This window comes from Tachypleus tridentatus, chromosome 1 (genome assembly GCF_004210375.1).
Source record: "Tachypleus tridentatus isolate NWPU-2018 chromosome 1, ASM421037v1, whole genome shotgun sequence".
NCBI lineage: Eukaryota > Metazoa > Arthropoda > Merostomata > Xiphosura > Limulidae > Tachypleus > Tachypleus tridentatus.
This window is the reverse complement of record NC_134825.1, coordinates 29,086,147-29,112,558: the sequence shown is the minus strand read 5'-3', so window position 1 is coordinate 29,112,558 and position 26,412 is coordinate 29,086,147. Positions and strand designations below refer to the sequence as shown.

Sequence of the window (26,412 nt, the reverse complement as noted above, 5' to 3'; positions counted from 1 at the left end):
CACCGTGAGTGCGTTATAAGAGTCATGGTCAAATCCAATTATTTAATTAGAGTAGCCAAGTGGTTGACAGTAAGGATTGCAGACTAGCTGTGTTTTCTCTGCATAATCAGTTCAGATTTAAGAAGTTATCGTATACAAATTTTGTTAGCTTTTCAAAAACTTTCAACATAAAGAAACAAATGTAGTCTAATCATTATTACTTGATTTCAGATTTCAGTCAAGCTTTTCTCTACATTAGGTAACAGTTACTAAGAAGATGAGTGTGCTTCTAGAAGTGTATAAAAGTAAATCAAATTTTATTGGAATTTCAGACCGAAACCAGGAACAACACAAAATCATGTTTTCAAAAGTCGTTTATCAACATTCGAGCGTGTCACAACAGTGATTAACGCTCTTAGAGGCTGAGTGTACCCTAAAAAGAGTATGTTTGTTTTGATTGCTTTTTGAATTTCGCGTAAAGCTACACGAGGGCTATCTGTTCTGACTGTTACTAATTTAGTCGCGTAAGACTAAATGGAAGACAGCTAGTCATTACTACCCACCACCAGTTATTGGGTTACTCTTTTTACCAACGAATAATGGGATTGATCGTCACGTAATACCCCACGGCTGAGGGGGCGAGCATCGAGCATGTTTGGTGGGACGGGAATTCGAACTCGCGACCTTCAGATTACGAGTCGAACGCCTTAACCCACCTGGCCATGCCGGGCTCCCCCTAACATAGATTAGGTAAATTTCCACTGCTCAATCATATATTAGGTGTTTAAGCTCTGGTGGTGAGGATTGTTTACTAGCTGTCTCACCTGTAGTTCACGAGCTCAAAATTATAGTCAGCTACTCACATATATCCCTATGTGTAGATTCTTGCGAAAACTTTGAAATAAACAAACCATTAAAGGCAACCTACCATAAACCTCACAACAGGCATGTTTGAATGTTCGACCTATTTATTTTTATAATCCTATATATGTATAATAAATATTAAAAACAAGGATATACCACAAAACATTTTAAACATGGACGTTTCGGAATTTTCTTAAATTCCATAATTAGCTTTATTATTCTAAAATTTCCGTATTAAAGACGTTTTTGGTATTACCGTGTTTAAAATATATTTTTAAAGTAGTTTTTGTTTGTAGTTAAGTACAAGGATACAAAAAGAGCTACCTGTGTTCTGAGTATTACAGGTATCGAAACTCGGTCTCTAACGGTATAAATCCGCAGATATACCGCTGTGATACTGGGAGTGAAGGAGGGCGACAAAATGGTGTACATTACATGATGGCTAATACTAATATTTTATGTATTGTAATTATCATAGTTAAGGCTTAGTTCAAAGTCAGAACTAATCAGGCCGTCTGGTACTGACATTTTAAGTATTGTAATTATCGCAGCTAAGGCTTTTAGTTCAAAGTCAGAACTAATCAGACCGGCCAGTACTAATATTTTATGTATTGTAATTATCACAGTTAAGGCTTTTAGTTCAAAGTCAGAACTAATCAGACCGGCCACTACTAATATTTTATGTACTGTAATTATCACAGTTAAGGCTTTTAGTTCAAAGTCAGAGCTAATCAGACCGTCTAGTACTAATATTTCATGTATTGTAATTATCGCAGCTAAGACTTTTAGTTCAAAGTCAAAACTAATTAGAGCGTCCAGTACTAATATTTTGTGTATTGTAATTATGACACGTTAGATTAACCAAATTAAATATAAAATATCAGATAGAGTAGAAATTACTATAATAGTAATATTTAAAACAAGTGGAATAGAATACTTTAGGGTTATTTATTTTTATCCGTGACTTAGCGGCTCTTAGAATGTCTCTGAGTTTTCAGGTATAATTTTTATATATTAGGTCCGCCATCTCTAGACCGATTTGAAATCTAATTACAGTTTTTGACTATAGAGGTGAGATCCTTTTGAAGACGTGTTTGACGATTTCAGGGCCTCATAAGTTAATTTACTCTAATCCTGCCCTAAAGAATTTCATTTTGAGGGTAGGCTGGTAGCGTTCCTGATGAACAATAAAGTCAAATAGGGTTATACGTGTGTCCCACGCTTGGTATTGCTGGCGCACAAACATATAGTTAATAAAGGAAGAGAAAAGATAACAAAGAATAAATTTAGTTAATTCTACCTAAGAGAATCTCAAGTGCAGTGGTTATTGTGGATTCACTCTTGTTTATAAGTGTGAAGTTACATAAGTTTGTGTGCAGCTGTATGCATGCACACATATGTGTTCATATAAAGTATATAATAGCTGTCACAACCACATATATATTTCATCTGTTGCTTAGAATCTATTAAGGAACTAAAATACAATGTAATTTGAAGAAGTACATTTTGTTACATATATATTTGACGCTGTCTAACTATTATCAGTTGTAACAATAATAACATATTTGACGCTGTCTAACTATTATCAGTTGTAACAATAATAACGTAACAAATTAAAAAAATTGGATTTTCTTTGTTTTATCTGAATATTATCTAAACTTATAGCAAATAATTTGGGTCAGAAAAAACAAACTACCCTGAATTGCAGTTTCTAAATACGTGTATTCTTGTTACAAATATAACCGGAAGATGACGCTACTAAGCAATGGAACACTGTTTTGTCTTTTGATTGGATAATTGATTAAAATCTAAAAGTGCTATGACATATTTCTCTGTCAGCATATGTATGCCAATTTATTCAGAACAACTACATCCAAATAATACAAATGAATTGTTAAAACCATATAAATATAGTATAAGTCACGATTTATTTTTCTCTTTAATTTGGCCTGGAATGACCAGGTGGGTTAAGGCGTTCGACTCGTAATCAGAGGGTCGCGGGTTCGAATTCCCGTCGCACCAAACATGCTCGCCCTTTCAGCCGTGGGAGCGTTATATTGTTACGGTCAATCCCACTATTAGTTGGTAAAAGAGTAGTGCAAGAGTTGTTGGTAGGTGGTGATGACTAGCTACCTTCTCTCTAGTCGTGGGTGCATTATAATATGACGGTCGATTCCACTATTCGTTGGTAAAAGAGTAGCTCAAAAGTTGTCGGTGGGTGGTGATGACTAGCTGCCTTCCCTCTGGTCTTACACCGCTAAAACAGCCGTTGAGTAGCTTTGCGCGAAATTCAAAAACAAAATAAAAATCATTTACTTTTCTCATAAGAGTATGGCTATTTTGTTAAACCTACAATAATTCAATAAATAATCAATACTATTACAGATCACTGAATAAAAACAGCAAACATATATTTCAGGTAACCTCTTTTAGAATCGTTTATAAAACATATCACTGGTCACTGGAAAAAATACACCACTACCAGTGTTATATGAGGAATTAATCGTCTCATATTTATACAAATTCGACCTCTTATGTTTTGATTTAAGCTGTTATAATAGTGTGATACATTTTAAGACTGCCATGCTTATTTTATTAAATCTAAGAACTTACGTGTAAAAGAAAAGAAAATTATGTAATAATATATCAACCATATTACATCTGTCATATCCAGCACCAACGAGTTCTTTCGTTTAATGTCATAAATTATTTCATAAAACATAAGCTTTTTCTTACTATAATAAGTGATGAATTTGTCATTCATTCACATACATAAATGACCATACAATAGAAATTTGCTTTGTTAATAATATATATTTTCAGTTTTTGTTATATCTCAATTGTTTCTACAGAATATCCTATAGCTCTATCCAGTAGAATATAATGAACATATATACATATGGTTATATAATCATAGTAATTCCGTTTCAGATTACAAAATTCATCTTCTACTACCAATCTAGCTTGTGTTGTCGTCCATACATCTGCTTATCATTGTTAACAGGCAGTTTTGATAAAGGGAAATAAGAACAACACGTTAATTATCCACAACGGACCCGGCTTGTGCTCTTCCATTCCCGGGTATCAGGACCTACATATAGCATATATAATCAATAAGTAGTTATGTATAAATAAATAAAACACGTCAGATGCTATACGTTACATCAAGAGCGTGAAAACGTTGAGTTCAGAACTGTACAACGAATATGTAAAAACGTACAAAACAAAAGTGTTAATAGTGTAACTCAAAACTAGAACTGTTACCCACAATAATAACGAACTAATTATCGCGCAATTAACGCGAACACACTGCACGAGTAAGCTAATAACGATACTGCTTGTAAAGAACGTGAACAAATATATTTTTAAATTCAAATGTCTACCGTAAGAAAGCGTTGGCGATACCTCATTTACCTGACATGATCCAAACAAAAACACGTAAAAACGAGAAAGCACAGGAGGTCAAACATGGATCCATAACCTACTTCCGCTTTCTGTCCAGTTGTGGTTATGGTAATTACCCATAAAAATCTATTAAATATGTTAAAAATTAGATTTATAGTAGAAATCAGTATATTATTTTAAAATGTCCTTAATTTCTACATTTGTCGAACTCTTGATTGTAATTGTGCAAATCTCTGTGGATTACAAGAATTTCAGTGAATGCCAAGTGGAATGCGATCCGAAAATACTTAAACATTAACTGTTTTAACTAACTTAAAAGATTTAATTTAAATTTTTTCAAAACATTAAATAAATAAGTGGTAAAATTACAATACTGAATATATGTTGTAAGTATTTTTATGCACTATTTCTGATGCTTAATTTTAACCCGGTAGAAGCTTTTCTCCATATTTTTTGTCGAAAAAAACACACACACAAAAAAACGAAGAACGAGAGAAATAATCTATTGACAAAATGTAGCTTCTTCTATCGATCAATTACGTACGTAGTGCATTGCTACTGTTTCCCTGGTAACAACACCTGCTTACGCGCTTCTGGTGGAAGGTTCCTGAATAATCTTACCAGGTGAAGTAACGCTCGCTGTACACTGCAGTTGCGCGAAGCCCTTGAAATTAATGTAATATTGATTGCCCAACCTTGTTAGAATACCATTCGAAACAGAAGATATTCTGCAACTTAAATTTTAGTTTCATATTTTTTTTCAAAATTTCATTAGATTATTTTGCTTAGTAGGTCAGTCTACACACAATGAATTACGAACAGGTCATCATTTAGAAATGCGCTAACGCATTTCGAGAGTAGTTTATTTCAGTGGACAGGTAGGTGAGAAGGATCTTTAATTTAAATGTGATTAATTAAAATATTTTCTTTAGATAGCCTTTTTTTTCCCTCTCTTAGAATACCGTAAGTGTGAAGTCACATGTTCTTTAAAGCAATAGTAAACGTATAAGTTAATGTTACAGACTAGAGAGTAGACTGCTAGCCAACAAAATTCATAACAGACCATTGGATCTTCCTTCTTGTTTTTTAAGACCAAAAAACTAAAATTGATCGTAGTTCCTGTGACGTACTTAAGGCCCCAAAATGCGAAGTTCGATTTGTTTGGCCATAAGAAGATGTGAACCACAAAACCTCAGCTCCACGGTTCGACACTGGGCGGCGCTCGGCTCGTGAACATGTAATATATGACGTTTTGTTCCATATTCCTAAGGATTTTAAAATTCGTGCTTTGTCTTACCTGGCCTTAAAGTATTCGAAACTCTAGTAACGCTATACTTAAATCTGTTTGCGAAACAAAATCCTTACGCAAGAGAGTAATTTACAGATAAGATTAGTAAATTAACTGCTAATGATTACTGTAAAACAAACCGTAGATTGCAACACATTATCGTAATATTGCTTGAAATCTCTTTGCAATTTACTCGTAAAGCAACCAAAGGATCAACAAGTTATTGACATACATATGTCACTAGTGTCAAATAGCAACTCACGCACTGTTGATGAATGTAAAAAGTTTGCCTAAGGATACTATTCAGTTTTTTATAACCTTGAGGATACTGCGGACACTTTCCGAGCTAGTTGTTACAAAATATAGGTCACTGCAGAGCAGTTTCATGTTATGATAATGCATTCTACATAATATGTTGCCCCCCGAAAATACAGCGGTATGCCTACGGATTTACAACGCTAAGATCAGGGGTTCGATTCACCTCGGTGGGCTCAGCAGGTAGCCCGATGTGGCTTTACTATAAGAAAAACACACATAATACATTGATCAAATATTTATTTTATCCAACACAATATTGCTGAGCGTTCTGACCTGAAACTAGTGAATTAAAGTATGAATTATTAAAGATTTAAAATTGTTTAACCTACGAGTTCTCATTACCCGTTATTGACCATGGAAAACTAATAATTTTACTGTTGACTTTGATTTTAATACGGAATCAAGTTTTCTAACTACATAAAGCTAATAAAAAGTCGTTTCATTATACTTTGCTCATTCACCTTTCTATCATATTTATAAAGCGTAAGAAAACATTGACTTTCCTTCAACCTTTTGTTCTCATGTTTATTAACTGTACGTAGCATGTAAGAAACAAATATTGTTTCAAGATGTTTTTCTTTTGTGTTTTCTTACATAATTTTGAAACAACTATTTATGCCACGAGAAAGAAAAGACAGAATAAGTTATGCTTCTTTATCTTCATCCTACAGTCTGTCTTGTTAATATGGTGAGCATCTTACACTCTATTATGCTAATGTAATCAGTTATTAGTTCAGATTTTCACCGCTTATCGTCGTTTATTAATTCTAAGTGATTTTCACAAAAGATAAAGTAAGGGATCACAATATCTAGCTGTTTTCTGTTATATCGGTTATTCAAACCTTTTTGTTACATATTAAAAGAAGGAACCCGAGGAGCACAAGTTTACTGGTTTCCATGTCAACACTTCCTTTTACGCGTTATATTTATATAGAATAAGGAACGCACATAGATCAAATTACTTTTCGTATGCTTGTTAACTAAATGTAGACTTATAACCAGTAAAATATTAAATAAATATAGAAATTTTATATTAAAAAATGTATAATTTTCTTTTACGTAGGTGTTAAAAACTAGTTAATATAAAGATTAGCTTTAACTAACGTTTGTATTAAATGATGGATTTGTTTAGGTCTTTATATAGAGGGTCAGTTGGGACTTTTATATGCCATTTGGATATATAAAATGCAGCAAAGTATCGACATAGGTGCTAACCATAGTGCCATGGGTAATGTGTTTGACAGCTAAATACTGGGCTTATAGCAAATTCCTGACCAGTTTGTTTGATTAGGATTTTTACATTAAACTGTTTGTTTGTTTTTGAATTTCGCGCAAAGCTACCCGAGGGCTCTCTGCGTTAGCCGTCCCTAATTTAGCGGTGTAAGACTAGAAGAAATGGCAGCTAGTCATTACCACCCACCGCCATCTTTTGGGCTACTCTCTTATCAACGACTAGTTGGATTGACCATCACATTATAAAGCCCCCACGGCTGAAAAGTAAAGCATGTTTGGTGTGACAGGGACTCGAACCCACGACCCTCAGATTACGAGTCGAACGCCTCCTACCTGGCCATGCCGGGCCTTTACGTTAAACTACATGACAGCTAGTTGCACTAGTCATTTACAAGTTTAAACTGACAGACCAAAAGGAAGGCAGCTAATCAACACCACTCACCGCCAACTCTTGAGATACGATAATTGGTTAGTAGATTTTGACACAAACGTATTGTCCTAATCGTATCTGTATTTAATGGCATATTCAAATCATATTTGTGAACTGCAATTAAACTTCCATATTTCCTTTTTTTAACCATTTTCAAAAATACATAGGTGCATATATATGTTATTGAGTTTTAAAACAGTTGAGAAAGGCGTAGCATCTTTAATTGTTTGAAATTTTTCTTTCTTATTTTTTATTGAGGACATGACTTTGTGTAATTGAAGCTAAGCAATACATGGTATATTTGCAAGAAGAATAAATCCAATTTCCGTCTCTAAGGAACTGTGCACAGCAACAATGATATAAACTGCTCTCTTATAAGTGTGTAACGTATATTCTTTAACGTATTATACGACGGAAATTGTTTTACGACAAATTTTCTAAAATAATATTTGATCTAAATCACAGAAGGTAATTCTTTTCGAACATTATGTAGTCCAGTTATCTTGTTTGTTGTAATTTGTAAAATAAAAAAAAAAAAAAAAATTGAAGTGCTTACGATATGTGAATAATAAAAGCATTTTAATTACACAAAATAGGGCAAATCAGTTTGAAATTACTAGAAAGCAAACAGTGATCTTATATTCGAAACTGTCATTTTTAGATATATATTGGTTTATATTTTCCAGTGAAGTTTAATCAAGCATATAAGAGAAAATATGACTTGATTTTTTTGTACAAATAATACCTTTTCTGGATTACATTTTAAAGCACATACGCTGCAGTAACACAGTTTTTGCCCTATGATACACAAGTTTGATGTTTCAATAGCTACAACACAAGATTAACTTGGAAGTGTTTGAACTTTATACAATCCACGTACACAAAATAATACAGATGGTTGAGCAAGTCATATTAAAAACGATTCTCAATACACCAATATGCAATTCACGTGTCAACCACAGACGATGTAAAGAGGTGTTGGAATGGTGTGTATCAGAACTACGTTTTTATGTTGTTCGGTGTGACGTATGTAGTGTTCTATTATCAAAACGTGATGACGTTTGAGAAGTGTATGTAATAGCCTTTTCTGACGCAAAATATTCATATAGTTAAATCAAACCGCCTATGGATTCCTTTGCGATGAAGCTCTTGATACTAGCTTCAGAAAACCGCTATTCTCCTACATTAAATGGATGATGGAAAGCCTACAGGGGAGAACTGGTGTACCTTAGACAAAACAGCCTTATAATAGAGTAACATAAAATAAAAACTACACTGTAAAATGTACTGTCAGATTGTAAATTAGCGCGTGAGCGGCAGTAAAAGACATGAGCTGTAACAACGTGGAAAAGGTTCCAAATAGTTTTAATGATCAGACATTTCACAACATAAGTTAAGAGATAAACATGGCATAAAAACAATAATCAAAATATACCACAAATTAAAAGTGATTCTTTTCCACTAAATGTTACACATTAGCGGTTCAAACCGAAACTGGTAAAAAAGAACAAAAAAAACACCCTACTTCATAACATAAACATGTATTTAAATAAACACAGTTTTAAAATGTAAACCGAACTTTATTTATAGTATTAGAAAATTAAAAAAAATATGGTTATATTTTTAATGCTCAATTGTGCTACACTTCATATAAGTTTATGTTCCGGAAACACAGTTTGTGTTGTGAAATAACAGTTTTTGTGGTAATTTACAAAACATCTTTTCTTTTTTTTTCAGTGAAACTTGAATGTTCTGAGATGCAGTCAGACTGGATAATAAATTAATTTACCGTCTGATAATTGATAGCTGTCAAGAAAAAACATATCTTTTTGATTAATTTCATAATATACTTGTGCCAAAAACTATGCCACACTTGTTTGTTTCAGCGCAAACTCACACAGTAGACCATCTGCACTCTGTTTACCATGTGAATCGAACCCAGGATGTTTAAGTTGTAAGCCTATAAACTTACACTTGGGTCAATATTCTGTTTAAAAATAAGAAACAAACAAACATATAGGGATTTCTGTAATTTTTTTTTTTTACTAAGATACAACACCATACGTACATAGCTAGTTTGAGATATGAAAATGTTTATGAGGTATTATTACAGAGAAATCACTCATTTCAGTTTGATAACCACACTTCTGACAAAAGAAATACGAAAGTGACCAGCGTATTTATACAGCTACTGCAATAAGTTAAGTGGGGAAAAATATGTTGCCTTGACTACCATACCTATACATACCTTGTAAGCCATAAACTTGTCTCTACATAAAACGTACAGACCCGGCAGGGCTAAATGTCTTAAGGCGTTCGACTCGTAATCCGAGGGTCGTGGGTTCGAATCCCGGTCGCACCAAACATGCTCGCTCTTTCCAAGAGTTGGCGGTGGGTGGTGATGACTAGCTGCCTTCTCTCTAGTCTTACACTGCTAAATTAGGGACGGCTAGCACAGATAGCCCTCAAGTAGCTTTGTGCGAAATAAAAAACAACAACAAAACGAAACGTACAATAACAGAAGTCGATTGCAGCTCATTTCAGTGCAAATACTGGTTACAGTTTGAGTACTTCTGTTTATATTACAACCACCTTTGATTGTTCTATTTATCTCCACCATGTGTAGTGAAGGGTTCAACTCCTTATCAATTCTACCGATTTTACTGAATAATACAACACCGATTTTATCTTCAAAATATTGTTTTACATTCCATTTCTGTTCTATTTTCTAAAACTGTATTGACACTGTCGAAATAACAAAAGACCTGGAAAGTAGTATAATACTAGCTCTTTCAGAGAACTTATAATTATGTAAAGGCCCGGCTTGGCCAGTTGTTTAAGGCACTCGACCCGTAATCTGAGGGTCGCAGGTTAAAATCGTCGTCACACCAAGCATGCTCGCCCGTTCAGCCGTGGGGGCGCTATATAATGTGCGGTCAATCCCACTATTCGTTGGTAAAAGAGTAGATCAAGAGTTGATGGTGGGTGGCGATAACAAGCTGCTTTACCTCTAGTTTTACACTGCTAAAGTTGGGGTGGTTAGTGTGGATAGTCCTCGTGTAGCTTTGCGCGAAATTCAAAACAAACAAACAAACAAATGACTACGTAAAAAGAAAAGTTTTTAAAACTTTAAATAAAATTTATATATATATTTAAGGTATCAAGAAGCACACTTCAAACATACTATGTTTTTATAAACATAATAAAAGTGATGTTTGAAATACGAAATTTCAATGATTTTTAACACAAACTTATTTAACTATCTGAAACTACAGTTTGAAACAATAGTTAGAACTCGTGCTAGATCTACATATATTTAGATGCGATAATTATTTTACACCTTATACAATTTTAACGAAAAAACCCCAAAAAGAATTATTTAAATATTGCATTAAAAAGTGTAAAAATGGTTCAGGAAAACCGTTCGCTCAACTGAGTTTCATATAGACGTGTTATACGTATTCAGGAAAGGTCTCAGTGTAGTGCATTGTGCAACATTGTTTCCACGATCACCTACAGGGCAGCTTACCATGCAAATGAGATTTCTTCCAAAACAACTGTGTAATGATAAAATTATGAAGCTTATGATTTGTATTTAGATGAAACGTGAAACACAACTGAATCTTATGACAACAGTCACTGCAAGATACAGTACACATACACCAGTTATTTATGTACAGAAAGGTCTATTTAGGCGATGTTTTCAAGTACATTCTGCACTAGAGGTAATGAAGAAAGAGCCATTTAGGACTGCAAAGTGGTGAAAGTTTGACACGTGCAACACATGTACTACATACATATGATTTTTTATTTCTTACAGATAAGTAATCTGTATAGAAACGCTACACATCATGTGAATTTGTTGACGAAATTGTTGCTGGAATAACTGTTTGTTTATTGTTAACCACAAAACTATAAAATGGGCATCTATACTTTGGTTATTGCTATGTCGAAACCAGAATTTTAGTGTTGTTAACACCCCCACACACCTCCAGATGCAGCGAAAAACTTTGCAACAGTCGAACTGTAGTTGTAAAGTGTCACTCAGAATAAAATTTAAAATACAAGAGCTGTGCACAGCGACACACATGTGAATTTTGTAACACGCACGTGTTGTGTAACTACAACTTAATCGTTATCTCAAATAACAAGTTCAATTTTTCTTTGATTATTTAGATTTTGTAGCTTAGTTTTAATTGAATAATTAATAATTAACCGTTTTCTTTTTCTGCATGTTAAAACTGATTACTGTGTTGCTTGTTAGGGTAGCTTCTTTGCCACAACGTCCGACAAATGTGAATTAACAAGGGTAACAACTGATACAGCTCTCGAGACTTGTTACATGTGCACAAAATACGGACTTTAAATGTGTCAAACTTTTTGTTAGTAAATATATGAATATAGTTCATGATGAAAATCTTGGCAAAATTTCGAGTCAGTTGTATATGTTAGATGAGCGATAACCGTATACCTTTTAAACTGTTTTAAGTGGTTAAATAGTGAAATATACATAACAAAATATTGAAATGTTGTGTAGGTTGGCTCTAATATAGCATAATCTTGTACTGAGATATAATATGTAAAAAGCTGAACTCGTATAATTTAAGGTCAGTTGAAGTACACTAAGGAACAGCCAAAAACAAAACAATGAAGACAAATGTGAATAAAATAACCTTCAAAGAATAACGAAAAAAACACCAAGTAATGTAAATATAAAACTAGAACATCAATTTGAAAATAGGTATATTTAGATGGGAAGTTTGTGTGTTATTAATTCATAATACGATTGAAGCTAGGTATATTTAGATGGGAAGTTTGTGTGTTATTAATTCATAATACGATTGAAGCTAAGTTCGTTTATTTAAGAATAATTTGTTTCTTTGTTTTGAATTTCGCGCAAAGCTACACGAGGACTATCCGCGCTAGCCGTTCGTAATTAGTAATGTAAGACAAGAGGGAAGGCAGTTAATCATCACCATCCACCGACAACGTTTGGGCTACTATTTTACCAACGAATAAGATTTTTAAAAATTTATTTATTAATAGCTTTAGTTTAATTTAGAGAATGGAACTTTCAATCTATAGGTTATTATTTACCAATCAAGACGTTATAAAAATAACATACTTTATTAAAACTAAACAACGATATTTACAACTGAAAATACTACTGAATAAAACTAAAAGATACAGCAGTCTAGGTTTCAGATGTTTGGCTTGTAACTCAAGTAAGTTTAAATTATTATTGATATGATTGTTCATAATATTTAGGTTTAATTTATTCCTGGTTGAAGTAATATTTAAATGAGAAATATGTCAAGGTGATACACTTAATGGATCTTGCTACAAACCTTTAATTAGATCGTATTTTGGGAGTGTTTTAATTTTGCTATAGAACCTGTTTCAGATCATGTTTGTAAACATTTCAGTTGCTCAGCGGTGAGTGTGATAGCTTAAAACGCTGAAATTTTAGTTTCGATACCCGCAGTGAGAAAAGTACAGATAACCCATTGTGTAGTTTTGCGCTTATTAACAACAATATTGTATTTGTTAGTTAGTCTTAACCTTAAGACATCTTTCGTTAATTAATTATAAAGAAATAATTACCGTTTTCAGCTGTACCCCGCTAGTACAGCGGAAAGTCTACAAATTTACAACGCTAAAATCACGGTTTTAATTCCCTCGGTGGACTCGGTGGCTTTGCTGTAAGAAAACACACACTCTCGTTTTCAGCTTGCTTTAATACTAAAATAAATTTATTTAATGCAGACTTTATAGACAAGGTTATAATATTATTCAAATTATTAACCAATAAGGTTCATTTAAAACTAACTGGAAACAAGTCACTTGAGGTAACTATTTCTCAGATGTCGATTTATTGGATTCAACGGATGTTTCTGTGAATTTTTTTTATTTCATTAGCTTGCATGACTACGTTGGGAAACTGCTGATCTCAAACAAAACATTAATTGTTGTTCTAGTTGTATTCGATATTATGCGTCTTGTAATTAAATTGTCGTGAAGCTGACACCATAATTTTGGATTTCAAATAATCTTTCAACCTTGTAAAATATATTGTGAATAATATCATCCTTCAACGGAAGTATCTTCTATATTTTATTTGACTTCCTTTATTTCAGACTTCTATTAATTAATAACTCTTTGTTGAATGGTTTCACAATATAAATTTTCAAAAGCATGTTTTACAATATGAATTTTCAAAAGCATGTTTTAAAATATGAATTTTCAAAAGTATGGTTTTACAATATAAATTTTCAAAAGCATGTTATACAATATGAATTTTCAAAAGTATGGTTTTACAATATAAATTTTCAAAAGCATGTTATACAATATGAATTTTCAAAAGTATGGTTTTACAATATAAATTTTCAAAAGTATAATCTGGTACATGCTTAACTAACAAATGGTGAGAATAATTCAATCGATTTTCATGTATGAAATTTATTCAGGTTTTACTTTCAAGTGCAAAATTGACAAATAATATCATAATTTTGTTCTCGAATACGTACAACATAAAAAGATATGTAAAACCAACCTTCTTCATCAAAGATAAGAAGTGATATATTTATTGTTGTAATTATAATGTAGATCAGTTTATAATGTCTCTACATCTATAGTTTAGTCACAATAATCTAATCTTGTAAATACTGTAAAGAAGATATACCGTCTTTTTAACATCTATATTATTTTGCCTAGTTAATAAATCATTACTCGATTGACTCTATAAACTAAGTTCTTTTACCGCGTTTCCTAAATTCACGGATGACTGATAATGGTGCTAAGTTTATACGAACAATAAATGTATTAAAACGTTTATGAAAGTGTATTTTTATATCAGTACAAACGCGTCGTACATACATATTAGAAACAATGATAAACTCCTAAGTTTAATATAAACAACTTAAAGAACAAAGTTGTATATATTTTCATCTCTGACGTTAGACTGTCTTAAGAATAATTCTGGAATACGTGTAACCCAACAATAGCACATTTTAGACAGATACGTTATGCACATACCTGAAAATGTGCACGAAAAAACATTTCTAAAAATATATAAATCATTTTTTTATCTGCCTTAGGTCAATTTGTACGTATTTAAGTTATTTATATTTCAATGATACAGAAGACTCGTTATGTATGTATAATAGTAAGTAGATCACTTAATGGAAATAAAAAGTTCATCTATTTATATATCTATCTGACCGCAAACTGGGTGTGGCCTAGGAGTTAGCGTAGCGAATTATGGATCAGAATATTTATAGTAAATGTCTCATTGTCGAAAAAATAGCACGGTAAAATCATTATTTGAATAGAGTAACTGTCCCCCCAGTGGCACGCGGTACCTCTGTGGACTCACACTCTAGAAATTGAGTTTTGATACCCGAGGTAAGCAAATCACAGATAGCCTATTGTATAGCTTTGTGCTTAATTCCAAACAAACAAAAAATTAAAGTAACCAAACAGTTGGCGGCGAGTGCTTTTGACTTGCTGCTTTTCTTAATCTATCACCTGATAATTAGCCTTCGTGCAGTTTGAGCAAATGTTAGAAACAAACTATCGGCTTGGTTGCCTTAAAAATAGGAGAGCACAAGAAAATATTTTATAAATATGCAAAACTGTTCTAGAAAAGTTACTATTGGTATTTTTCAACTATCATTTTTTCTTAATGTTTTCTTTTATCCTCACATATAAATATTTATGTGTGTTTATATATATTACAATACGTAATAGCTCATGTATGGATTTTATATGAGAATAAGACAGAATCAGTTCAGCTTCACTTCAAGCTAAACTCCAAGTTTGACCTAAGATCAGTTGGTCAGTCAAATAAGCACTTATGTCATATTTTAAGACAGCGCCACCTACCCCTACATCGTATTAGTTGTGTCTATTGATTAGCGAATGATCCACTGGAGCGCGACTTCGAGTTCTGGGTTGCGAACGTTTCTAAGTAAAACAGTTCGTCTTACTTCCAGAAATACTTTGATTATCATACCATATTAAGATATAAGACTCTCGGAAAAGGTTGTTCTTGGCGGTAAGCTGGTTATTTGTCTTATGTTTTTATTATTTAGAATGTTCTTGTTGTCTTTTCCCTGTATATTGTGTTCTGTACTCTACTATGCGTCACTATTCATTCAGCTATCGAATATGCGTAGGGGTGGACGCCATTACTGCTCGTTCTTTGAGATAAATCAAATCTCACTAGGAACCTAACTAGCTGGAACTTGGGTAAAGATTATTGAGTAAAGTTGTATATTATGTTAATATGAAGGAAACACGATCTAATTAACGTTTTTTGTGTGTGTTCGACTTGTCTAGTGAGAATTTATCACGATAAAAGCTTATGTGAATTCAGCATAAAGGCGCTTCGGAGTTCTTTCCTATTTGTAATAGAATTACATGCCAGTTGTGTAGTAGTTTTAAAATAATACTGTCTAAACACTGAATTGAATACTTCAAACAGTAGAGAAAAACTGTACTATATTTCTTATTCATTATATACTTGAATTATGCAAGCAACTTTCCTTTTGAGGTATTTTTTTTTATAAATCTACTGTAAACAATTTAATAATATTCTTATTAGACTAACTGTGAATAGCTTTCCATAATAAATAAGCCGTTAACAATCAGAAACTTTATTAGTTTCGTCACCAAAAGTGGCGGAGGTTATGTGTTTACCCCGTGTGTGTTTATATGTTTGTGTGCTTGTCAGCAAGGCTTCTCAGAAAAACTGAGTGGATTTGAGAGAAAACTGTTATATATCTAGATTATAATCCAACTTAAAAATATTTAATTTTTAAAGAATCAAAATCAGAGCAAGGTGAAAATCCAAATAATACAAATCTGTTAACATGAGGACTGATTTTTCACACTATATTTTGCATTGTAACTCAGTCAAAAAATGATCCGATTTTGATGAAACTTGATAGATATATGTAGAATATTATTCGTCGTTGTTCTATATAAGACTGGTCTGTGTCCGTTGATAACGGACATACGGACACATTTTCGTATTTTCTGGTCAACACTGGTTGACATAGGTATATGCTCTTCTCGTTACAAAATGTTTTTTACGGTGAGTAACTTCCACCGGTACAATGGCAATGATTCAATTTCCTTATATAATATGCATTACACTTATATATAAATAGATAGAAAGAAATGTGTACCCGAAACGCTGTGCATATGGACAAGTAGAAATTAGCAAATATAGACTAGATGCACACATATAAACAGGTAGAAACAGGAAGACTTGACTGCGTGTAGACATATGAACAAGTAAGAGCAGGAAGATACAGAACACACGTACACATATAAACAAAAAGAGGCAAACAGACGTAGAATACGCATACTCATCAAAACAACTGAAAACAGACAGACATAGGGTATATGTAGACATATACATAGGTAGAAGCATAAAGATATAGACCACATGTAATCATATACATAGGTAGAAGCGTAAAGATATAGACCACATGTAGACATATACATGGGAAGAAGCATAAAGATGTAGACCACACGTAGTTATATGCATAGGTAGAAGGATAAAGATATAGATCACATGTAGTCACGTACATAGGTAGATGCATAAAGATACAGACCACATGTAGTCATATACATGGGTAGAAGCATAAAGATATAGACTACACGTAGATATATACAAAAAATAAACTAACAGAAACAAACAGATACAGACCACCTAAAGAAAAATAAATATACACGAGAAAAACAAATAATAATAGAAACCAAATGATAGAAGAAGGTAAACAGTGGGAGTTAGTTTCCCGTTGAATTATATTTCTGAATAGAAAAATGTATAGATATGTAAAAAAGATGAATGGGTAGTAGAGTAGCTGAATATATACCAGAATTTTATTTTTTTTAACGTCCCATACTTCTAGGTGCTCTATTTTTGTCTCCTTAAGACATATTTATTCACATACTATAAGGCTAAATGTTCAGCTTTATAAAAGAGATATGAAAGTTATTTCAGTTATGGTCATATCCAATGCAATGGAACGTCTATTTCCACCTGCATTGTGCTGTATTATTGATGATTCTGTTCAGATTTGGTCTGTAGTGATGCCATTTCTACGCGAGTTGAAAGGTGTTTGACGTCAGAACATCTGATGCAGGGTTTCCATGGCAATGCTACTGGCAGTGAAATCAAATATCATCGTCTCGCTGATTTTTACAAAGAGATATTTTATCCGTCTCGGAATTTTTCCCTGTACAGTAAAGAATTGAACATTTTATTTCATTTGAAATATATTTGCGCCAGTCTAAATACCAACATTTGTTTTCTTTGTGTTTACGAGTTTATATATATATTTCCTTGCTTTTGTGATAATTGTTTAGACGAGTTTCGTTTGGATACCTCACGTTTTACAATAAAAATGCTTTTGAGTAATACATGTATTGTCGATATATATCAGAGTTACCTGTCTGTCAGATGGCGCTATTTCAAATAAAAAAATATTTTACCAAGGTTATATAATTTACTGAGCACGTGTGTTGTTTAAGGTCTTCATATTTATATATTTTGCTCTCAAGAAAACAAATTAAATGGTTTGTCTAACTTTTGCTTTTATGTTTACTGATTATTTGCTGTTTTTCTGCAATATGCACAACTCTGTTAAATTCAATTGTGTGACAGAAAACAACTTTTCATACTACATGAAAACCTACGCATCCTAATGCTATTTCCTAAACCCTTAGATAATAGTGAAACTTACCAATGCACACACCTCAAACAGAGATTTGATAATTCTCGTTACATAAAACAGTAATTAAACATATAAATTATATACGTACATTAGGTTTATTGGTAAATTTATGCGTACCACGTCGTTTATTTTTTTGAAGATGATGGAATTATTTCCATTGAAACATGTAGAGCTTTAAAGTTTTTAACTTATGTTTTTAAACTTTACAAATAAATTATTATGGAAGTAAGAAATTGATGTCTTGTAATATTAATTTCATTGTGCAGTATAGTTTGCTTTGACGTAACTGTAATAAAGAAATTTCATTTAACAAATTCAGTTCGAGATATCCTGAGCGTGTGTTGGCGAAAGCATTATATTGTTTGAAACTCTAAAAGTAACTAGCGAAACTTAGTAAAACTAGCATGATTATGATATCTTTTCTGCTTACTTTTGAGATGATTCAAATGCAGCAGAAATCAATAGAAGCTATTTGAATTTTTTAACACAGAAAATATTTCAGAAAAGAAATTGAATCGAAAAAGAAAATCAATTCAGTTTTGTAGTTGTTATCGCGTTTTAACAAGTTTTCTGTGCTATGTCAGAGAGAAAGTGAGTAGTTGTATTAAGCAGCGTTTTAACACGTTTTCTGTGCTATGTCAGAGAGAAAGTGAGTAGTTGTATTAAACAAAGCTTTGAAGTTTCTTGATTAGTTGTAGTTCGTGATAAAAACGCGATTTTGTTGAACAAATAATGAACTAAAAACTGGTAACAGAAAATGTTTGAATACATGTATATTTTCTTCTCTCATTAAGGTATTTTCGACTTTAAAAATATTTAAAATCTGTAGGTGTTTAGAAATAAACGGACAAAAGATGGAGCTTGAATGAGATCAAAATAAACTGTTATTTACCTAAATTAACTAATATAGAAAACTGTCTTGAATCAAATCAAAATAAACTTTTATTTACCTAGATTAAACTGTGTAGAAAACTCTTTTGAATCAAATCAAAATAAACTTTTATTTACCTAGAGTAAACTTTGTAGAAAACTGTCTCGAATCAAATTAAAGTAAACTTTTATTTACCTAGAGTAAACTGTGTAGAAAACTGTCTTGAATCAAATCAAAATAAACTTTTATTTACCTAGAGTAAACTATGTAGAAAACTGTCTTGAATCAAATCAAAATAAACTTTTATTTACCTAGAGTAAACTTTGTAGAAAACTGTCTTGAATCAAATCAAAATAAACTTTTATTTACCTAGAGTAAACTATGTAGAAAACTGTTTTGAATCAAATCAAAATAAGCTTTTATTTACCTAGAGTAAACTATGTAGAAAACTATTTTGAATCAAATCAATATAAACTTTTATTTACCTAGAGTAAACTGGGTAGAAAACTGTTTTGAATCAAATCAAAATAAACTTTTATTTACCTAGAGTAAACTTTGTAGAAAACTGTCTTGAATCAAATCAAAATAAACTTTTATTTACCTAGAGTAAACTTTGTAGAAAACTGTCTTGAATCAAATCAAAATAAACTTTTATTTACCTAGAGTAAACTATGTAGAAAACTATTTTGAATCAAATCAATATAAACTTTTATTTACCTAGAGTAAACTGGGTAGAAAACTGTTTTGAATCAAATCAAAATAAACTGTTATTTGCCTAAATTAAACTATGCAGAAAACTGTCTTGACACAAATCAAAATAAACTGTTATTTACCTAAATTAAACAATATAGAAAACTGTCTTGAATCAAATCAAAATAAACTGTTATTTACTTAAATTAAACTATACAGGAGACTATTTTTATAGTTTAAATTTAAAATTAATGAAGGCCTTACACTTTCGTTATTTTTAATTATAATAATGATTTCTAGGAAATATACGTGAGAGAGACTTATCTATCACTGCAAGAAAATAAATTACGCTTACTTACATCTAAGTATAATTGTTTCACTCACATTCAGTGCCTTACAAAAATTACTATTATAGTTTTACCTATATAGTTGGAACTTTGATTTTGCCATAAATGCTGTTTGCAATACTTAAAATTTTCTAATTGTACGAGTCTAGAAAGCAAATCGATATGTCTGCAGTGGCTTTCCTATTTATATCGAAGAATGTAAAATTAAAAAATTTGCTCTACTCAGAAACACTCAAGATGATCAATGTTATTTTCAACTTTTTTCCATATCGTACTTATGACTGTATGCAACTACGTTCCGTTGCGCTAAAATGTTATATCTTCATTGGTAAATAATGATCTATCTTTGCGCATGATTAACCTCAAATATGACTAGATCATAGCCAGTAGTTGAAGTCTGTTTCGTTTCTCACGTGGTCTGGCTCTTCTGTGTGGTTACGAAATAAAGAGAACATTAAATTGCAGGTGTTATAATTCACATTCCTGTTAGTCACTGCAGGTTGGATTTCACTTAAGATCTCTTACATGCTTACCACACCAACGACTTGGAAAGCTTTTCGATCAATAAGAAAATTCATTAGTAAGGCTAGACCCGTAGCAGCTTAAGCTTTATCTCTTCAATATCCGAGGGCAAGCGTGGTGCGGTTAACTTGTGGAACTATAAGTTCTGGGTTTCTCATAACTTTATTCTGCACCTTAAAACCGTGCGTTTGTTATAAGTGCGACAGTAAAATATCACTCTTCCTGTCACACTGGAATAGCCCAAGGATAAGCGGTGGAAGCTGTTGGCAAATTACATTCTTTTTTAGTCTGTCAGATCAAAATTATGGACGGTTAGCGCAAATAACCATTGAGTAGCTTTGAATAATTATCTGAGGACAGACAAACAGAAAAATTAATATTTGCATTAAGTTGTCTAAACATTATGAAAAGGAAAATTGAAATTCAACTGATATCTCCGTACTCTGAGAAGAACTTTTACACATCTAAAATTTATAAGTTTTAATCAATGGTGTTGGATTAACAGAGGATTTTTAACTTTTGTTTTCAGTAATAGACTCTTACGAAAATCATGTACAAAAAACAACTTACTGATATGATTTTAATTTGGTTTTAAATTTTATCCTGTCAGCATATTATTTGTAACAACCAGTTAACTTTAAATGTTTATCATATCTAATCAAAACTAGTAACATTGAGTGAGCTGTTGTTTAAATATTATTCTACCAGCTCAGTGAGTTGTGGTTTAAATATTATCTTACCAGTTTAAGATTAGTAACAATGAGTTGTGGTTTAAATATTATCTTACCAGTTTAAGATTAGTAACAATGAGTTGTGGTTTAAATATTATCTTACCAGTCTAATATTGGTCATTATAAGTTGTAGTTTTGTACTACATTAGCAGTTTAAGATTAGCAACTATAAGTTGTAATGCACATTTATCATTCCAGACACTGTCACAGAATGTATTGGTATTCAGTTATAAGTAGAATATATTTAATGTTTTGTGATTTTGAAAGTAACAGCAAAAATTTAAAATTTTTCATAATTATAAGTCTGAGGTAAGGCGTATAAAGTGTTTCTGTATTTCAGTACAAAAATGTATGTTACTTATGATGTACTGTTCCTAAGTAGCTGACGATTGCTCGAGTTATTTTTTTACATGCTATTTGGTAGGTTATAAAGGTGGTCATTATTTCACAGGTTTTTAAACATTGAGTCATATCGGAACGTCGACAATCACACATAACTTTAAATATAAAAAACACCAGCTTTACAAGAAGAAGACAGCATGATACAGTGGTCAGCTTCATCTGACCGTAAGTCCAAGAGTTCCTAGTTTGAGAACCATTGTCACGAAAACGCTCTCCCACTTTGGGTCACGTGTGCAGTATAGCTATAGTAACGGTCAAATCTCACTATCTATCATAGAAGTATAGTCTCTTCAACTAAAGCCACGTTTTATCTATTAAGCCTGGTTTGTGTTTTAGATTAACTATCCATATATGTGTTTTCTTATAGCAAAGCTACATTGGGCTCTCTGACGAGTCCACCGAGGGAAATCGAACCCCTGATTTTAGCGTTGTAAATCCATAGACTTACCCTTGTACCAGCGAGGGAATAAATGAAGTGCACCAATATCAACTGAAAATGCATTCGCTCTTCATAAATTGTCGATAAAATATTTAGTCCATACCAGATAATGGCTTTAATAGTCTTTGTAAGTTTGTAAAACTGTACCAGTGTGGGACTTAACTATCTGAAAGCAGTTTACAACATAATATTAAATAGATAGTATTTAAAGTATATGAGCATCAATTTCATATTCCTGCTTTAATTAATAGAACGTAACAAGAAATGGAGATATTTCTTTTAGATTATCAAGTGTAAAAAGTGAAATCTTAAAAACAAGTTGCACTTATGCACATTTATTACAATTATTATTTTAGGCACAACTTTAAGTGCTCGTAAGAATGATGCCGCCTAGAAATATAGACGAGCTGCTTCTGAGATTACGGAAATACGCTCCAGGAGAATCCGGAACGGTTACCATGGCTAGTAACACGGGCGTTGCAAGTGCTCCACCCGGGATTGCCAGCGTTTCCGGAGCAACGACAGTGGGATCTAACATCACTACTGCTCCGGAGGAAAATTTTGGCCAAAAATTGTTTCATGAGATAATGGATAAGACACACCGTGAGTGTGAATAACCAGATTTGTGCATAAACGTTTTCTGAGTACATAAAGCTATATATTATACCACTAAACACCTTTTTTATTAAGGTGAACCAGATCTTTCCAGAGTATTTCGACACCACTAAACTTTATTTTTAATATCTAGAGCTCAATTTTCCTTAACAATTTAAAACAGCCTTTTAACACCATGAATCAGATCTACTCTGACATTAATAAAGTTACTCTTATTAACTATTTATGGATCATGTTTGATACCACTGGATTTTCTTATTAGTATGTTGAACTAAATATTTTTTAAAAATGATACACAGCATTATCGATGTCTTATATTGCACCTATTCGAGCACTAATAAATTCCTTCTTTCTTATATAAATAATGTCATTTTCCTCGTTACCATTAAATTACACTGTAATTATATAGACATTCATATTAATTTCTTGTTAACACTTTTTTTTTATTAAGATAAACCAGAGTTCATCTAATACTGTGAATACATTAGCTATAATTTTCTGCATCTTATAAATGTTTTAGAACATGCGTAAAATATAATCTTCTGTATCTGTTTATTATCTATAGTTTCAGCATACGTCATTATTCTTATCTTGATTGGAATCGCTCTTCTGTTTCTCTGTATCTGTTACTGCTGTCTAAGACGTTGGTGTAGGAGGCGGAAGAAAGACGGAAAGAAAGGGTTGAAAGGCGCAGTAGACTTCAAAAGTGTGCATCTGTTAGGAAATGCGTACAAGGAAAAGGTGATGCTAAAGTTTGATGAGTCACCTTTTGTAATGTGTAGTTTTAAATAATAATGGAAAGGTGATACTAAAGTTTGAGTCATTCTAATGTAATATGTGTAGTTTTAAACAATGGAAGGGTGATGCTAAAGTTTTGTATCTTAGAACGGCTAGTATGGGTATTAACACTTTTATTGATAAGGAGAGAACAACGTTTTGACCTTCCTAGGTCATCTTGAGGTTAACCTGAAGAAGATGAAGAACCAGTCGTTCTGAGAGACATTTTTATTTCAAGAGGGTTTCTCGTCATCAAGAGATGCTAAAGTTTGATGAGTCATCCTATTGTAATATGTGTAGTTTTAAACAATGGAAGGGTGATGCTAAAGTTTGATGAGTCATCCTATTGTAATATGTGTAGTTTTAAATAAGAATAAACAAATGAAAACTTGTATTTCACAACATTCATATATTTAATCCAATACTGCTTTTATTTATTGATTTGGATAAGTTCTCGACCCGCTTTCAGGAGTCATCGTCAGGATTAATGAACAATAGGAACGTACAGTTACAATTTAAAAAGTTTAAAAAAGTAGCTCTGAATGCGTTTTGAGACACATTTGTTACTTTTTGAAATCTCTGTTATTTAACACAACGTTAGGTTTATTAAAAAAATATGAGTTTTCAACATTACCGATGTTTGACTTTAAACATGCTCAACGCTGTGCACTTAAGACGCGAATTTATAACTATATAGTTTATCTTGCTCGTTAAGCCTTATGACGACTTCTAAGGCGAGGAGTCATAAACTTGCTCCAATAAATCAAATAAGTTTTGGATTAAATACACGAATGTGAGTAAAAGATCTTATTAAAAAATTCATTTATAAGCAGTTGCGTACGTATGAAGAAGAAACTGAAGCTTGTTTATAGAAATCTCAAAATATAAAGTTAAAACTAAAGTTGAATAAACTATTTTACTAAGGGTACATGTACAAACTGATTTTATACTATGAGAAATAACTTATATTTTTGTATAATGGGGATAAAACCATGTTAAGGGACAACTGATGCTTATCAAAGAATATACCTAAGTCTTATGTTTATGTAAGGATAAGGATGAAACTAGTTATTATAATACTACTGTGCCTATAGGATGCCGTTTCAGTGGAGAGTCACCGTTTCAGGGTTGAGTGAATATCAAACGATGCCGCCTGGGGGTTACATAACTATTACGTGGTATATACACCTGAAAACTACCTAATTTTTACGTAATGTACAAAAGATAGCGCACCTGAGGACTATAATAACTCTTACGTAATAAGAAAAAAGAGAACAGTGACGTCTCTAAAGGTTCACCAGAGGGCACTTTAGTATGATGAACGCGCAGATGGTTTGCGAGCTAACCACCAGAGGGTGGTGTTGATCAACGATTTGAATACGGCGTCAAAGTTTATATTTAATTACACATAAAATTATTATCTGGATTTTCGTGATAACATTTCTAAATATGCAATGATTTAAATACAATACTAATGTTTCACTTTATAAACATGATTCACTAGTTTGGCTTTGAGGGCCGACACGGCCTAGCGTGTTAAAGCATTCGACTCGTAATCCGAGGGTCGCGGGCTCGAATCCCGGTCGGACCAAACATGCTCGCCTTTTAGCCGTGGGGGCGGTATAATGTGCCGGTCAATCCTACTAATCGTTGGTAAAAGAGTAGTAGCCCAAGAGTTGGTGGTGGGTGGTGATGACTAGGTGCCTTCCCTCTAGTTTTACAGCGCTGAATTAGGGACGGCTAGCGCAGATAGCCCTTATGTAGCTTTGCGCGAAATTAAAAACAAAATAAACAGACTTTGGCTTTATGGATTAAATATATTCTTATGCTTTTCTTCTATCCATATAATTGTGATTTTGTGTATAACATAAAATGAGTTCTTAGCAACGTATTTCATTTTACACATGTTGATAGTTACTTTATAGTCAATATTGTTACAAGGTATACTGCGCATGTCTTACAAAGTCATAGGGTGTTTCGATAGGCGGATAGTTTTACTAAGGATATTACTTCTACGGGAAAGGAGTTTTCTGTACACCGATGGTTAAATACGATGATAAGTTCATCTTAGGTTGTCTCAACGTGTTCCAGTATGTGATTGTATCATCATCATTGTCGTCAAGGTTTAATTATGTGTCCTAAAACGTAGAAGTAAAGCCACTATTTTAATAAGACAGCTTTTAACACTTCATGTATAAACCATTTCGCTAATTCATTAGTTCTGTTGTTTTCACTTTTACAATTCACATACTTTGTTTAGAATTTCGCGCAAAGCTACACGAGGGCTATCTGCGCTAGCCGTTCCTAATGTAGTAGTGTAAGATTAGAGGGAAGGCAGCTAGTCATCACCACTCATCACTAACTTTTAGGCTATTCTTTTACCAACGAATAGTGGGATTGACCGTCAAATTATAACGCCCCCACGGCTGAAAGGGCGAGCATGTATGGCGCGACGGGCATGCGAACCCGCGACCCTCAGAAGTCGGAATAGCGACTTCAATAGCTATGTTTAACTGTTATTATTTTTACCTTTCTCTAGATATTTTCCGACATCTTTGTCTTGTGACGGATTTTCTATCACATATATATTTTAATATATGATATTTCTTTTAGTCATATATAGATATGTACATAACTTATACTGTTAAAGTCGAATTACGAAACCTCCGCCTATTCACTAGAGTTGTAGAAGATTCTCAAGTGTAAGAAAGAGTAATATGTGTGTTTATCATCAGTATTGTTGTGCAGGCTGA

At 32.6% G+C, this 26,412-nt stretch overlaps 1 protein-coding gene and 1 long non-coding RNA gene across 6 annotated transcripts in view; one reads left to right on the top strand and one right to left on the bottom strand.

Moving 5' to 3' along the window:
* Nucleotides 1–2,771: 2,771 nt before the first annotated feature.
* On the bottom strand, nucleotides 2,772–5,450 carry LOC143244998 (uncharacterized). Of its 2 annotated transcripts, none has more exons than XR_013025422.1 (3): nucleotides 5,312–5,450; nucleotides 4,249–4,374; nucleotides 2,772–3,120 (listed from the first exon to the last, which is right to left on the bottom strand). It is a non-coding gene; the product is annotated as an uncharacterized LOC143244998 (long non-coding RNA). The 2 variants fall into 2 exon arrangements; XR_013025421.1 differs by having other exon boundaries at nucleotides 4,258–4,374.
* LOC143244989 (synaptotagmin-1-like) overlaps nucleotides 4,948–26,412 on the top strand; it is a 39,568-nt gene continuing 18,103 nt past the window's right edge. For 2 of the 4 annotated variants that reach the window (XM_076490693.1, XM_076490665.1), the window contains exons 1-3: nucleotides 15,435–15,573; nucleotides 22,624–22,870; nucleotides 23,448–23,623. In XM_076490693.1, coding sequence (XP_076346808.1) covers nucleotides 22,648–22,870; nucleotides 23,448–23,623 — 399 coding nt within the window. In that variant the 5' untranslated portion in view covers nucleotides 15,435–15,573; nucleotides 22,624–22,647. Of the gene's footprint in view, nucleotides 5,127–15,434; nucleotides 15,574–15,749; nucleotides 15,768–22,623; nucleotides 22,871–23,447; nucleotides 23,624–26,412 lie in introns of those variants that run through there. The other 2 variants (XM_076490672.1, XM_076490682.1) reach the window with 2 other exon arrangements.